The sequence below is a fragment of the Alosa sapidissima genome, chromosome 4, assembly GCF_018492685.1.
Source record: "Alosa sapidissima isolate fAloSap1 chromosome 4, fAloSap1.pri, whole genome shotgun sequence".
NCBI lineage: Eukaryota > Metazoa > Chordata > Actinopteri > Clupeiformes > Clupeidae > Alosa > Alosa sapidissima.
The window spans coordinates 21,112,399-21,129,873 of NC_055960.1; the positions used below are offsets into that span (position 1 = coordinate 21,112,399).

At 41.1% G+C, this 17,475-nt stretch overlaps 1 protein-coding gene across 6 annotated transcripts in view; it reads right to left on the bottom strand.

Annotated features, from left to right (window-relative positions):
* The window catches only part of grip2b (glutamate receptor interacting protein 2b), a 187,003-nt gene that overhangs the window by 81,316 nt on the left and 88,212 nt on the right, over nt 1-17,475 (bottom strand). The window contains exon 1 of one of the 6 annotated variants that reach the window (XM_042089502.1): nt 14,867-15,140. The exons of the other annotated variants lie outside the window; for them this stretch is intronic. Within the exon in view, the coding sequence (XP_041945436.1) occupies nt 14,867-14,909 (43 nt within the window). The 5' untranslated portion in view covers nt 14,910-15,140. Of the gene's footprint in view, nt 1-14,866; nt 15,141-17,475 lie in introns of those variants that run through there. 6 annotated transcript variants of the gene reach the window in all.

Genomic DNA, 17,475 nt, shown 5'->3' on the forward strand with positions numbered 1-17,475 from the left:
CTCACATACACTCTGTCTCACATACACACACACACACACAACACACACACACACAACACACGCCGCCCACAGTACCCACTCCAGTGTCAGTCCTCACTCTTTGCCAGTCTTTGGCTCCTGTGAGAGTGTAGTGCTTGTTGAAAATAACCTTCTTCCATTCACATTCACCTGGTGGGCAGCCCGTCCTCTGAAAAAGTCGACAACAATTCCTCAGCAACTCGGCAGAATGAGGTGTACCAGCATAAAGACACAGTTTCACAGGTTTCACCCTGAGCAGTGAAGGTTTCAGGAGAGGTCCGCACCAAAAAAAAAAAAAGAAATCAATCACTTTTACTGAATGAGTGGCTTAACCAAAAGCCACTACATGAACTGTGGCACTCCTCAGATGAAAGGGGGAGGCGGGGGCAGAGACTGAAAGACAGAAAGAAAGAAGAATAGACAGATAGAGGGATAGAGAAGAGGGGTAACAAAAGAATCTTTCTCCCTCCATCCCAGTTTTTCTATGTCTCCCACTGGCCCCTTTCTAAAGGAGCTGCGTGTCTCAGATCCTCTTCCATGCCTCTAAATCATGCACACACACACACACACACACACAACCACACACACACACACACACACACACACACACACACACACACACTTGTGTGCACAGTACAACTCCCTCCCTCCCTCCACACGTGCACAGTCTCTTTCTCTCTCTCTCTCTCCCTCTCTCTCTCTCTCTCTCTCTCTCTCTCTCTCTCTCTCTCACACACACACACACACACACAATCCTCTTTTCTCTCTGACACTCAAACACACACTCAATCTCTCTCTCACACACACACACACACACACACACACACACACACACACACTGCTTTGAGTCCTATTGGCTATTAATCTGTTGTGACCGGACACAAAAACACTGATATAATTCCCCCACCCTCAACCTCTCAAGCCCTGCCCCCTCCTCTTGCCACACCCACACCCACACAATTCCTTTCACTCTCTGACACACATACACACTCTCACACAAACACACACACACACACACATCACCCCATGCCATCTCTGCCACACTACCCTACAGCGCCTGATGACAAACATGCTCTTCCGTGGCAAGGCATATGCCACTGCTCCTGTGACTCACACCTCTGAGTCCTCCCCGGTCCTTTGCCACAACGTGATGCGTTACTTACAACCCAGAGACAAAACCCATGCAGCCCCCTCCATGACGACATCCCACAGCAGCACGTGTGCACAACACAGCAACGCATGACTTCAATGAGTACATCAACGGTATGATTCAACTATGAATCAGCTCTATCCAATGCACTTTATGAGAGAATCATATGGCTGTTCACACCCTAGAAGCCATATGGCGATCCTCAGCCGTTAAATGCACAGACCATAACAGAGCCACATGATTAACCTGATCCATGAAATGCACAGTGTACAAGGGGCTTGACTATTAACCACGGAATGCAGTCTATACCACATGATCAGAGGGTGAAGTCTACTGCTTCTGTCCAGGTACACTCTTAAAACAAATGTGTTGAAAATAACACAACTTGTGTTGTTTTTTAACACATCTCTGTGTCCAAATAGGGACAACACATTAGTTTTAAGAGTGTACAGTGATCACATTTAAACCCACTGTAAACTCTAAAGTCTTGTGGAAATGGTCTGTGTCAGGCCCAGGTCAGGTCCAACAGTGTTTGCTGGGGCATGGGAGTCAGAAGGAGGCTATTAACCTATCTAAGCCCAGGATTTAAAATGACAGCTCGACTACATTTTAAACCGTGTACATGCTGTGAAGGAAATTAGCATAAAGGCAATAAAATCTTGACTAAGGAGTAGCACTACAGTATGTTACTTGCCAGGGGTCAGCACAATGAGATAATGTATGCCCCAGACCTTGGACAAGTAAGCCTACCTTGGTCAGCGTGTGGTCTACAGAGAGATTCCTGTGACCCAGACATCCATAATAAACCGAGTGTAAATTATCTAGCTTACACTTCAAGCATATCTACCGTTTGTAAAGATAAAGAAATAAAAATCCTGAAATCACAAATAATCCCTCTGTACTGTTTAGTGCTATTTGCAAAAAACGCTACCAAACAGCCGTGCACTGAGTGCTGGAATGTTCTCCCAGCTGGAGGCGATATTGCTGTAAGAATCTGGGAACATTCTCTGAGGGAGAATTATTTCCTCATCCTCTTTTCTCCAAATCTGACTGAAGTCACTTTCCCTTCGCTGGCATGACAGAGTGTCTGCATAAATCCAGGAGGGTTAAGTCTCTCCTCTTTCACCCCGTGAAACTCTATCTCCAGTATTAGCCACCTGGGTGTTTCACAGACTCAATCCTCAGCAGAAAATGCCTCCATAGGGGCCTACTTCTGCTTCTGCTTCAGTTGTAGTTCCCTCTGAGTTCCTCAGCAGACAAAGGTAGGTCCCATGTTTAGGATACTGTACTTTTTTTTTGAAAGATTTTTAAGTTCTAAGTACAAACTACATATTTCATGTTTACCCATTTCATTTCATGTGCAAACATCAAGCCTAACCTTACCCACAAGTACAACACATTCTAACTAAAAGAATAGGTACACTGTACTTAACGATTAACTGGATATAAAATGGAGCCAAATATTTAGCATGTACACACAATAGTACTATTTAGCCTATGCTAACTCCAACACAGTGTTAAACCAAAGTCACTTCTTGTGAGCAGTGTGGGGCTCTATGACACAAAGTGTTCCTGTGTTTCTTCAAAGCAGGTAGAGCATGGTGTCAACACCATCAAAATCATGACTGACACACAAAGAACATATATACTGATATTGACACATATACTGCTAAACATTTGGAAAAAAGCTGTTAAATGAATCAATGCCAACGCAAGGTTTAAACTGCCCCCCTCACAACTGATAGATAAACAACGCCAGGCATAACCATGATACACATAGAGCTTGCATTGTTTCCAATACAATAATACTGGTTTGGCAAAGGCACTTCTGATTCAATAACAACATTTAGCACACAAACCAGCCGTTCCCTGTGGGCCTTAAACTCCATTACTAATAAATGCTGATACACTCGGCGCCTTACATAAAGTCACAAGAATTACCACAAAGGACCCGAGTATGAAATATTATCAATTAGGCCCCGTAGGCACAGGGCATGCCTTTCATGAAACACTGTGCGGTAATTGATAAGACTTCATAAAAACAGTAATGTGAGGGCAAGGCTAATTAATTTCAGAGAAATACACTGAGATGAAACGTGTGGGGGTAGGCGAGTTGTGAAGCTAAGGTAAACCCAAGAGGGATTAGAGAGAGAGAATTCATAATGACTACAGACGCACAGCAGAATTACAGCACCACACAGTCAGCCACGACAACATACAAACGCCACTCAAAGAGCCACTCAAAATTATCCATAGCCACCATAAACATTTCCCAAAGTGGTTTTATAAAGAACATACTGTAAGCATTCATAATTCAGATGACACACACAATAAAAATGATGCTAAATCATAACGTAAAAACGTCTGTGGGGTATACTATTTTAAGATGGTATAATACTTCAAGAACAACACATCTAAACAAACCCATCTGTGTTGTTCTCAACTATATTGGGAAGGTATTCAGCTTGAAACAGCTGAATGCGCTAGTTTTAGACCTTGTCTTTAAAATAATGCAAGCTGCAGCAGTAATGAGCCTGTTGCTAGTTTGCCAGGTGATACGCTGAGTGGCTGGGAATATTGCAACTTGATTTTTTTTTTATTGTTGTTGTTGGATTCTTTTTTTTTTTTTTTTACTGAACGAGATTCAATTTTGCAGATTTAATGTGATAATGTTCCACTTCACTTCTGCACAACTCCCAGAGCAGTATGGAGCTGCTAAAAGTGGCGCAGGCTGATTTATTACATGGCTTGATTCGCCCTCGTGCATCACAGAGGCGGAGCTATTTCAGGCCAGCGAGAAAGAGGAAGGAGAAATAACAAGACTGAAAATATTTCTGATCATTAAAGTATAAGATAGTGAAGTTACAAAAGATGCGTTACGTATACGTGTAGATGGAGAGAGTAAGAGAGAACGACGGGAGAGTGAGAACCATACAGGCCTGAATGCAGGAGACGGCAGAGAAAAGAATAGAAGAAGAGGAAGAAGAAGACCTGGAGCCAAAGAAAGACAGAAACTTAGACAATTACATGTAGAGCTATCTGTACGTTTTATCCCAAAAGCTTTGTCTGAGAAATATTGGGGCAGTTTAGCAGAGCAATTTTGAATTTTATGATAAAACGCATTAAATGTGTCAGAGAAACTAGTATTGGGACTCTTATCAGATTTAGAAATGGAGGCACTTCAGGCCACTGTGACATCACAGAAGTATTACACTATGAGCAAAATCATGTGGTAAATCACACTTCCTGATTTACTCCAACATTGACTTACATACTGTATGAAATGTATCCTCGGTGTCTCCAATCATTGGTTTCAAAGACATAAAACAGAGAGGAATGAATGAAAAAAGGGTTGATGCAATTTATCATTAATGTAAGCCAAGGCAAGATTTTGATTTACAATGTGTTCAAATATGTATTTATAATTATTGTAAATTATTGTGGGTCCTATTTGAAGTGCCTCTATTTCTAAATCTAATTAGAATCCCTTTATCCTAAAATGTATATTTGCTATAAAAATTGAGTTTAATTGTCCCACTATCAGATGGGTCTGGAATAACTAAATGTAGACAAATTTAAGAGGAAATAAGGACACCTGGAGAATAGAAATACACTTGTAGCATCCTACACTTCAAATAAAGATACAATAAATAAATAAACAAATAAAATATCCTGACACAAATTTGTGCAAATGTTCTCCTGAGTCATAAGAGACTTTGAAGCTTTCATAGAGTCAGATTCTCCTCTTAGTATCTGTGCCAATTAAAACTTCTCCTCTCCTCTCACACTCCCCTGTCAGGAGAGAGAGATGCACTCTGTGCCCTATACAGATGTGCTCTGTCCTGTCTGCCACTCGATCCCTGCTCTGCTCTCTCATATGATCTCATCGCGTCTGAGGCTTCACCATATGGTAAAATACCCCCCCCCACACACACACACAAACACACACAGGACACTCATAATACTCCTGTGGCTGTGTAGTGATCGAGTTTCATATAATTTATTTATGATTTATACTTCTCTTATTGTATGTTGGAGTTAAATGGGAGTAGGGCTGAGGAGGGGGGTCTGTCTATCTATCTATCTATCTATCTATCTACTGTATCTATCTATCTATCTATCTATCTGTCCGTCCGTCCGTTCATCCGTCCATCATTCCGTTTGTCTGTCTATATGTTAACTATGAATATTTTCCCACACTGCATTAACTGAGGTTTCTGCTTTGTCAGACATTTTGCAGGAGAATCTAATGGCACCTCATTACAGCGGTTTATTACCAGCCTGCTTTCTTCCTTCAACACGCTTCCTTTCTGCTTTCTCCATTTAATGATGGCTTGAAAATCCAGAATCAGTATCGAAGCCATTAGGCAAGTAGCAGGATCTCGCTGCCTCAGATTCACAAACGGCTTGAAATGCAAATGGCGCTCGGCAAAAAGCTGTTCTCCTTTTTTTATAACTAAATTAAGGTTGCTGTTGTACAAGTCTCCCTTTCTCTCTCTCTTCTCCTTCTCTCTGCCTCTCCGCCCCACACAAAGGCTTGACACAATGGGGGCATGTAGCAGCGTCCACGTCTCCCAGCCTTTTGTTTGCCTTTCTTTGTGTTTGTTTTATCGTTTTGCCGACAAGGTAAACACTTCACCGGGAAAAAAGGCAGGCTTGTGCTCGCTGTTCTGGTGTTATCTGCTGTGTGCTCACAGACCTGGCGGGAGAGGAAAAAATGTCACTTCTCAAAAGAAGAAAAGACAACAAGATTGTATTTTATGGAAATAAGCTAAATACATTTCAATTGTCAGCAGTCAGGAACACAAGCTTAATATAACTAGGTTGCACAATGCTGTCAGACAAGTCTTCATGGCCTAGATTGTAAGTATGTTTTTTTTTGTGACACTGGGACAGACACTGGGACAGAGCAGGCACAGCTCCGTTCAAGAGTCGCTGGCAATGACATGCCACTGTTTAGGATAAAGGAACCACTGCAGTTGGCCTTCAGGGAGGCGTCACATTTGTTATTTCCCTGTAAACACTCATTCTTGTATTTGCAACTAACTGAGGACTGTCTGTGATATCTTCAGATCTATGTAGAACTATGTAAAGTGTTACCTAAGCTGGGTTCACAGGTCTCCAAATGCAACGTTCCGCATAACTGGGGGTCTTCTGGCAAAGGCTTAGAGAGTCTCTCACTCAAATAGTCACAGCCTTAGGCACTTTGATGAACACCAAGCAACCCTATGCATCAGCCATCACAGTAAATAAGCTTTGTTGTGGGAAAGAATTCAAAACATATGCCCCAGAGCATATTCTAGACTTGGTAGTAGTAAAATGATCTTTATAAAAAATCACTTTAGAATACACAGCGAACTGCCAGCAGTCATTATTTTCCACCATCTCTATTCAACACAAGTATGCACATGGCTCAGCGATCAAATGTACATCATACAGTCATATTTTGCATAGTAGGTAGGACAGTTAGATATTTGTAATGGTATGGAGAGGTAGAACTAGCCCACAGCTAGAGCTAGGCCCTTCTTTACCGACTAACACCGATTAAATGTTTTATGAATTCAACATCTTCTGTGACATTGCCACCGTATCAGGCCCTTCACATCCATCATATCAATTTAATTGAGATGAGTACTCCTTTACAAAATCTACAAGCGCATTTTAGGCACAAACTAGAATGAGCATGTCACAGTTTCAGTACTTTACAACATACAATGTGGCCCCTTACTGCAAATGCTCACATCTTCCAAGTATTGCTTGCTTAGATATACATAAAAACATTCATTAAAAGGTTGAATGGTTTAGATTCAAATCACTAAACCACAAGAATGTATGTTTAAAGATTAAATTATCAAGGACAACTCAGTTCTCTACAATGCCTTTAGAGGAGAGGAACTACTTCAGTGAGCCTCACTTTCAGACATGCTCAACTAGACTACGGCCCGCTTAAGGGAATCCCTCTTGGGAAGCAACACAAAGGTACATCTCTGAGAGAGAGAAAACACTCTATCAAAGGGCTCAGGGCTCCATAGCTCCTTTAATGACATGCAAGGATGATCACCGACAGGCTCATAATTAGTCTCCAGCGAGATGGCAAAACCGCCTAACAGGAAGTGAATTAGCATTGTAAAGCAGAGGGAAGAGCAGAGGTGAGCGCACACTTACTGGTCATGCTAACAGTTAATTACCACACAGTATTACCACTGTGCACTCCTATGGAAAGGACCTAATAAAACATTCTGAAAGGTTCTTTCTTATATACCAAAGACCCTTAGTCATTTATTATTGACTTTTATTCATTTAGCTGTGCTTGACCTTAAAAAACAGTTACAACAACACAAGTAGAATAGGCCTATACATTTTGACAGTACCGTAATTTCCCAACTATTAGACGCAGTTTATATATCGGAACTCCCCCTATTACCGTCGGTCCCATATTTCCGCCGTCTTGCATGTATGTGTCACTTAATCTCCATTTCTATACAAACCAAGACGACGGATTCCTAAATAAACGCAAGCACCCACACCATAGATGTATCCAAATTAGCTATGTACCAAAAATGACATTTTACCGTGACTCGAAGAGCTGTAAACACTGTTGTAAGGCTGTGTGTACACATCCGCTTGGAGCTCCAGTGGAATTTTAATTTCATGACGAGAATTCTCGGTCTAACCGTTAATGTGCCGTTGCAACGGTGTAAATAGACCCATCAGGCCAGCACTATAACTCCAAGTGTGGTAAACAAAATCAGATATTTCAGGCAGTAAATGCTCCCGTTAAGAACCAAACCAGATTTTGTTCAAATCTACACACCTATGGCTACTGAAAAATGTAAGGTTCATTTAGCAAATGTTATTTTGAAGTGTTAAAAAATATTGTTGTTTTAGAATTTCCGAACAAAAGTGGTGATAATTGGGGGTGTTACGATATTGATTTTTGCAAAATTTCGTCGGGTATGAGGTTAATACACGGGGGCAGTTACAGTAATATGGTATTAATATGGTTTTGTTCTTTTTAGAGTAGAGTAGAGTAGAGTTTTAACTTGCATACAACACTGTCTAATACACTGAGGCTAATACACAAGAAATTACTGTATGTGAAATGTCTAGGGAAGTAATCCAAGACAATGGATTTTTTCCTGCTACTCCTTCTTAGACAACTATAATGATCAACGCTTCATTGTGCCATTTTTGATAAAAGATAAGGGTTTATTGCATGTGAAAAGGCTTTTGTATAAAGCATTCCCTCATTAAGTGTGAGTGAGACACTTGAGACAGATCATTTTCTATCATTAAGCTGGTTCAACAGATCCTCAATAGTATTTCTTCATATTCATTCTAACAAACAATACTGCAAGATTTCACCGTGAAATGTGCTGCTGTCTCACCCACAGTCGAGACAGTGCCATAGTGTGGCATCTCGTCTTTGTCTCCTCAGACTGTGTGCAATAAGGAGCACTGCAGGGGTCCCACAGCCTCTTGTAATGTATATTAGCAGCACCGTGAGGATATTTAGAGTAATATTTACATATATTACAATATTTACATAACACTTGCAGTGTTGCAGAATGAAAAGCAGGAATTCATTTCAGTGTTGTCATCAGCGTTCCCACGGGTAAAGTCCTAGCCAGTACTGCCAAAGAAACTTGACCACTTACTCTTCGCAAGGCCACTTACTCTTCGCAAGGTCTTTCGTATAATACACACAAACATTCCACGCAAAAACAGTGTCTCATCACACTGTGGCTCTTCTAGACTGTTTGAATTTTTAAATTCATCATCATGTACACAAACATAATCTGTGTTGTGTGACAACAGTCCTGGCACTGGACTTTAACTCACAACCTCAGACATTGGAGGCAGGAATGGCATCATGTGGATGCTAGTCTGTGGATGCTAGTCTGTTGCTAATGTGCTGCTGTAAATGATGTTTTAATTCAACACCATGTCCACATACACATGCACACGCCCACATGAAGAGCCTTGCTGTGCAGGCGCTCATTTGGCTGTCCGTGACCCCATCGCTAGCAGAACGGCCGAGGCAGGCCAATTAGTGGCAGATTAGCCACTGTTCTAATCAGCCGGGGATTTATGAAGCTGGCAGCTCTACCCACCCCCATAATTACCCTCCACAGTGCCCAGCGAATAGGGGAAGGCCCTCCCATAAAATGGGAACTGATGGCACAGCCACCGCTGTACTTCCCCAACAAGTGTGTCTAACTATTGTATACACACACACACACACACACACACACACACACACACACACATACACACACACACACACACACGCATGCATGCGCATCCTGTCTACAGACAAAGTGATCAGCATGGTATTATACACAACAAAAGCCGGCCTCTCCACAGTAGCATTGTCAGCCTATCCTTTAGTTATTACAGCAACAACTACTGTAGAGTGGGTGGTAGAAGCTGAAAGCAACACAATCAAAGCAAGACATGCCACTTTTCAGGATACTTTAATGAAGCACACACTGTGTAGGGGGTGCAGCATGTCAAGTACCAGATGCATCCTTTAATGCATACATTATATTGCATGCTGTGTTGCTTCGCTTCCTGACCAAATCTCACCCCTAATAATAAAGCTGTGTCCTTGAGATGGAAGATTACTTTGTGAGTGCAGTGGCTGTGCCCATTCAGATGGGAGTCAGATATGGCTTGTTTTTCAGACTGAGAGACTGACACAGGGAGAAGTAAGAGGCATACATTATTTATGAGAACACAAAAAGTGATCTCTCTGTCTCTCTCTTTCACTCTGTCCCAGAGGACATCTGGTGTCTGCTGCAACCTGTTAATATGCCATGAAACCCTTTCTCCCCCTCCCCAGCAATAAAAACGAGATCCTCCTCCATTTTTACTTTTACATTTATCAATGAACACTCAACTGTGTTGACATCAGAAGACCGTATGGGCAGTCAAGGATCCATTGCCTTCCAATGACTGCCAAGTATGCCTTCAAGGAATCAATCCATCAGTCTCAAGCGAGCTGGAGTACAGAGGTTTGAAGGTAAATGGCAGATTACGAGAAAAAGGGAGACAAGTGTCGGACACAAAACATTTTGTCATTAAAGTGTCATGACACAAATCACCTTGTCTCGCTAACTTAAACGCCTACTCCTAAATAATGAGTCACTACTCTTTAAGGCACATCCACCAATTTAATGAAGAAAAACTGAATACAGTAAAAAGACCATTTTCAGATACTGAATGTGACAGTGATTATGTCCTCCACTGTCTGATATGAGTTACTTCCAGAGATGCTTAAGTCATGGCAGGTTTGTTACAGTGTCCATTTTATCTACAGATCTGGTTAATCTAGGTTAAAAATGTAATACCAATGGAAGTGTAATATCACTATTCTAAAGTAATTATGGCTGAATTACGCTTAGAGCAGACAAGGAAGAATAGCAACATGTTAACTCAGTTGTCATAAAAATATGCAGTACCGCACACATCACATTCCAATTTGATTTCTGCATTTAGTGTTTGTCCTGTCAATCAATCCAGTACAGAGATCGTAGATTTAGATGTCATTGCCAATGGCATCCAACGACCACAGTCCACAGCAGCCAAGATCATTTGTACAATAACTTATTAAGACAGAACTGTATGCTCACAATTCTTTTCTCCATGTCCCCTGCCAATAATGTTCCAGCTGCGAGTCTTGCAGCCTGCTCCAGGGATCATATTACTGGCTGGCTTTACGTTGTTGAGAGGAGGAGCCCATTTCATAAATTCAAGTAACTGAGGGGAGCCATGTTTCTGAGATAGAAATCTTCTGCACCCTGAATTCAAACTGAGCTCGGCATTTAGAGTAAACACCCTATGGGCTCTAGTTTAATGGTCTGAAACGGAAGTGTCTTTGCGCAAAACGCAAGTGACTTTGTGGGCGGATCTTGGGCGCTGATGCTATTTTACTGGCGGGATAATTGACTGTTGCGCCCGACGCAAATCTAAAATGGGGTGGTCTGAAGTAGCTACATTTATCATGGGTGTGGTTTGGGCGTAACGTGCAATAAACCAATCAGAGCGTCATCTCACATTCCCTTTAACAACAGGCACGCTTGTTCCATAGCTGATTGCTATTATGGTGGCGTATTTGCCAGGCGCAACTGTCACAAAGACATACTTTCCGATGTTTTGGGATCACTCTCACTGAATCACGAGGTTATGAATGCATGGTGATATTTTTGTAATGTACAATGTAATCTAACATACTCTCCCGTGCTGCCGCTGGGGCATTTGGGTTAAATGGCATCGGCATGCGATTCAACAACACGTCTCCTTAAGTCCTCTAATATTTCCTGATTTATGTCACATCCGTGATTCGTGAAAATATTTTTGAAAATAACGAAAGGATGGAGGGAACATAACAAAGCTTGGAGTTATTTCAGATGGGCTACAAGGTAGGCAAAATGATGGTGCTTAAAACCTTAGCGCAGCTGGAATAATGCTTAGGCTGATGTTAAAGCGCACGCAATGTTTAAATTGGAACAAAACTAAAGGTAACTTTAGCCTTTATAGGGCTGTATAAAGTTGTCCAAATTAATAGGTCATAATTAGGCGTTGTTGTTGTAAAGATATTGCATGTAGATGTTGTACTATATAGGCTACTAAATTTTTAGGTCACCAATGCACGAACAAAACCAGGAAATGGACAAATATGATCAAGGCTTTGAATGTTTCCGTCTGTGCACGGGGGTGTCTGTAGATTGGTGTGCAACGCATTCATTCATGCAGGCCTGTGAAGAGCCTTCTGAAACTGCAAAATATCAACAGTGAACGTTTGCGCCGGAACACGTCTTTTCGCTGAACCGCCCCCATGGGCGCAATCGAATTCCCTAAATTACATGCATGTACCTATGGAGGGAAAATTCCAATATGCACTGACTGCAAAATAGGAAAGACAAAAGCGCGAGTATACAAAGTCAATTGCACTGGGACGCAAGATAGAGCCCTATATCCCAAATGTGCCTCAAACTTTATTCCACCTAATTTTAACACAACAACAACCAGATGGTTCCTAGAATATAGCTTATTCTCTATTGACGCTTTGACGGATGTATTTGATTAGCCTAATTAGCAACCAACAAAGCTGTATAACTAAACTAGACAGTGAGCTCTTACTCTGATACACCAAAGAGTCAGTCCTGATGTTGTTCATCTGTTTGCATAGATATTTATTATTTACTCATGCACAAACAAACATCTATATTTTTTACACAGCATACTAACTCATTGTTGTCTAAGCTTTCAAAGGGGCACACCAATATGGCCTCCAACTCTAGCAGCCCCAGGGTCACCTGTGGCCTGTCCCTGCACTACCCCAATAACATGCTCTTTTCTTAGTCTTGTTCCAAGACAACCGTGGGGCTTCCTGATTAAAGGCGGCACTTGCTTCAGAGGAAATGTATGATGCTAGCAAATCTGGCAAGGCATCATAAATACTGCATGTCCCCCTCTGACTGGGGACCGACTCCATCTCTGAAAGAATCTAAACTTTATTATGGCAAAACAAACACACAAAATGACAGACCACAGAAAAAATGTCGCAGAACCGAGGCTTTGGATAGGAGCCGCTCTTGTATCAAATATTTAGCCAAGGGAATACTTCAGATGAGAGGATTGATCGTTATTCTAAAGATAGGGAGGAAAATTCTGTTACAGTACACTCTGCTTCAGCTCGTCTGTGAACTGTAGCCACGCGTATTGGCACCTAGCGTGAAGAAAATACACACATTATGCATGGTGCTGGGTTATTCAAAGGCTACAGAATGGGGAGAAGGAGAATGAAAAAAGAAAATGAAGGGAATACCCCCAGGGGAAGCACATGCTCAAGTTTCCCAAGTGTTGAATCAACAGAGGGGGCTTCAGTGGTGCAGTCAGGGTTCCTCTCTGACCCGTCGACAATTATCATCTATGAGAAGAGCAGTGACTGGATACAGGGACCAGCAGACCAGCCCAAGACATCTGTTTACTCCAGTGGCAGAAAGTTTTCAAACCAACAGCACTCTCCTCCCAGGCACAGCACTAACGATCTCAGGGCTGTCTGTGAAATTGTGATGAGTGCAAAAAGGTTTGTATACATGGGAAACTCTTGGTAAAGGTAAAATTATTAAATTATTATTAAATTATGCACAATGTACAGTTCTAGCAATGTAATAGCTTTAGCCCAGGAACACATAATAGATGTTCAACTTAGACTGATGTATTTTTAGGGTGGTTCCACGAAAAACAAGCCTTTTGCCTTTGAGATGATAAGAAAATGGTTTACATTCATTCATGAAAACAGTAATAACACCAGGAATACGTTTCAAGCTTTTCGTTGAGAATCTGCATATACTGTAAGTGTAATAGTTCTCACAGTGTATACCAAAATGACCGGCGCTTTTAAAAGAAAACCATCAATGAAAGTCACATGAAAACAGTTACTTCATTGAATCCATGGAGAAACACCCTCAAAGTAAGCAAACTATCAAGTAGCTGATTGGTAGGCTATCGTCTTTATGGTCCCTGGTACCACAACATTAAACTGACATCTATAGAATGTCATATGGATCAAAAACATCCACAATACAAAGCACAGCAAAGAGTCTAAGACTGGAAAACGCCTTCATAAGAGTAGGCTGTTAACAATAATTTTTATCATTTTGAGGCTCACTGAGCTTTATTTATTTTGAATCAAGAAAAGGATGAATTCTTAGGTGACAGATCCCAAAGTGCTGCACTGCGATCAGAGCTATGCACCCAAAAAAAGGAGCTATACTGCTGTCTTGTGGTTGTCCTCTTAAATGCTGCCATTGCAGCACAGAGTTGAAGCTGTGACAAGAGAAGCTGTCTTTAGGCCCACGGCTGGCTCAGATCTGGCGAGCATCAGCCAGGCTCCAACTGGCATCAGGGCCAGTGTATAAACATTAGATCTTGTTTGCATCACCACCCAAAATGGTGTGTCAGAGGGCAAAAAGTGATGGATTAGGTGTCCTGCTGATACGTTTCCATTGCCATGACTTGCATATAGCTTTAATATCTACCAGCTACTTTTGCAACTATTTGACTACTGTGTGTTATAACTCTTTTTGATTGAACTTAATTGTGATTTTTGTTATGCTCATGTAAAATACACAGCTGCCTTTTGCTGTTTGTCCCTTTTGATAATTCTGTAAGATACAGTACTTATACACTACATCGCTTTCCCCCCATTCTTGCAAGACAAGAAAAACATGAATGTATACATGTAGGATCAAGGGGATATCTCATATCTAAAAATATCAAGGCACACAATGTGCAAGCAAAATAGCTTCGGTCAGGCAACTCAATTTAGAAGACCACCGCCACAGTTCTGCCAACTCAACAGAACACTCAACATTCCGGCGCACTTTAAATTACCCGGAGGGTAGACGCGCAGTGCTGCCAAACGCTTTATCCTAAATCCCTTATCAGCGCAGATGCGGAGATGACATTGGAGCGTATAACGAACCAACATATAGATTTTGAAATTACACCGTGTTCCCATTCACAAACTGTTAACGACTTAATAACTGACTGTGCGCCCCGACTCGACCCGCTGTTAGGCTACATTTCTACAAACCAATTGTCACATGTAGTCAAAAAGAAATTATGGTCGTTATAACTAAATGGAATATTCATATTCGGATATTTAAAGCAAAATGTTGCTAATACCTTTGTGAATCCTCCTCCTTAAAATAGCTTGTAGGAAGAGCATCTTCCCTTCCTTGTTGTCCTGCTTCGATGATATGCCCAGATAAGGAAGATCCACTAGTCCTGGTAAGAGATGCGCTTAACTTGCGTGGATTCGAACACGTGTAAGAAGCCGGACCCGGAGTGAACTCGTTATCACCAGTAATGATCACAGGGGTTTTCTCACAACCTCCATTGAAAATATGGTAGTCAGTGCGTTTAACACGCCGAAGATGTGTTAGTAGTATGAAACCACGCTGTGAGCCTGCAAATATTCCAATAAAGGGTTACACATCTTAGCCTATGTCTTTTAAATAACAGGTTCATAACCATGGCTAGACCAGCTGTTATCATTATTTAACTAATTGTGAATGTGAGTGTGAATCTGTCTCTCCCTCCCCCACTCTCTTCCAACTCTCTCTCCGATTAATAAATGCAAAATGTGTGCTCAAAGCCTTCGGGACTTTTGATGCCCTAGTTTTATCTTTTTTTCCCGTTGCCTCTTTCTGAATCCCAAACTTCAGGGCAACACAGACGCCCGAGATAAACTTTTTCTGCCTCATTAATTTGGCAGGTTCATATTCACCTACGATTTTTGCACATCATGCAACTGTACCAGATGCATCATGGCGGGTGTAATAATATGGTATATAATATACATAATAGGCTATAAAGCCTCAAAAGTGATGGCATATGTATATGTATTTATTCCAAGTAACTGATGCAATCACATCTAGTTGATTTCATAAATTATTTTCTGACCCAGTAAATCATTTGCAGCCTTCATACACTTCTGTACTACATTAATGATCAAATAAACCAACTGACCATGTGAACAGACAATACAAGGACACATGCATGCACACGCACACACACACACACATTCACAAACACACTGAAAAGAAACATATGGCCCCATGAGGAAATGGGACTGAGGATCTGTTCCCTGACACTAAGATGTCTCTGAGAAGTCTGTCTGTTCTCGTGTCTTCTTATCATCCCAAAACCAATGGTCCTGAGTACATGGGACATTTGCCAACTTTCTTAGGTTGTCTTGCAGCTGTATTGAGAACATTTATGGTTTTCCAGCAATGAGTCAGTTGAAGTGATGGTATACTTTTTCTGTGGCTCTCTGATTTCACAAGTTCATAAAACAGGGATGCTCTTGAGATTGACTGAAAGTCTATCAAATGTATCAAAGACTTCACCAGCATCCTTTTGGAGGTTTGTATGACTTGTTTCTAAACAGACTTTGCCTTTGCCTCAGTGCTTGGCATGTCAGTAACATTTTCAACATCTTGGTAAGCTCTGTTTGCTGGCTATTCTAAACAAAATCTATATTCCTTGGCTTTTGATAGACTGGTACAATAATGTAACCTTTTCTTTAATCATGTTATTTGTTTATTTATATTTATTTATTTGGCTGATGCTTTTATTGCCGTGAAATGCACAGAGAAACAGTAACAGAGCAACAAAATAACAACAAACGGTAGCTTTAAAGCACAACAAACCTGGGTTAGGGTGAGGGTTAGAAAAAGTGTTTACCCTAGTGTAATATTGTGTAATCAGTGATAACTATATTATATTGCATCTAATTGTACAAGTGTGATGTAAGGGTAATATTCATGTACTGTGCACACGCTCAACTATACCAACCTTCACTGTACAGCACAAGAACGCCTAAAATAGTTGTCCATACTGTCTGGTCTTCATCAGTGAGAAAGACCATACAGTATGGAAACTTATAACTTAACTTAAATTAACTTACTGTAAAAGTATATTTGCATTTCACAATATAATTTGTTGTGTTCCTCTAAATTGCCTTTCACTCTCTTGTGATCATTTGTCTTCATGCAGTACTTATGTCCCATACATAATGCAAACCGTTGCATAGGAATAGAAATATATTGAGGAGAACACGCAAAACAAAAAAGAATAAAATGCAGGGGGAACATGAAATCATAAAGGAGCGAACGAAGCAAGAACGATAGCAAGAAAGCTGAAAGACAGATTATAGTCTTCTCTGATGTTTCAACCTAGTGTAAGGGTGAAAGTGGGTGTTTTCTTATTCATTTATAGCAAGAAATGCAGTTCAGTATTCATCTTTTCAGTCCTCCATGAATCACACTCTTTTTATTTAGCATGACTCTGTTACTTATATTCAAATAAGATTAGCTTCTGCTAACACAGTGAAAGGGTGTTTTGCAGTGGTGGAGCTGTTTATGTTTTAGCAAGAATCTCACACCCTTTATTTTCATATAACATGACGCTGTTTCTTATGCTCAAACAGATTAGCTTCTCCTGCTAACGTGGTAAAAGAGCATTTTGAATCAGTGGAACCGTGTGTATTTTCCCTGCATGCACAGAGCCCGTGATTAGCATTTTCCCCCTGCAGCAGGAGGAAGAGAGGATACAAGACCTGTCTCTGGGTATCCATCAAAATATTTTCACATGCCCTCTCATCTGTTGACACACCCCGCACGAAAAACACTCTACATGACCACAGAGACACCAAGTCAGTTGCTAACGATCGATGAAGCAAAGTGAAACTGAATGAAAAGACAAGGGGATATTAGACATCTTCATGGCAA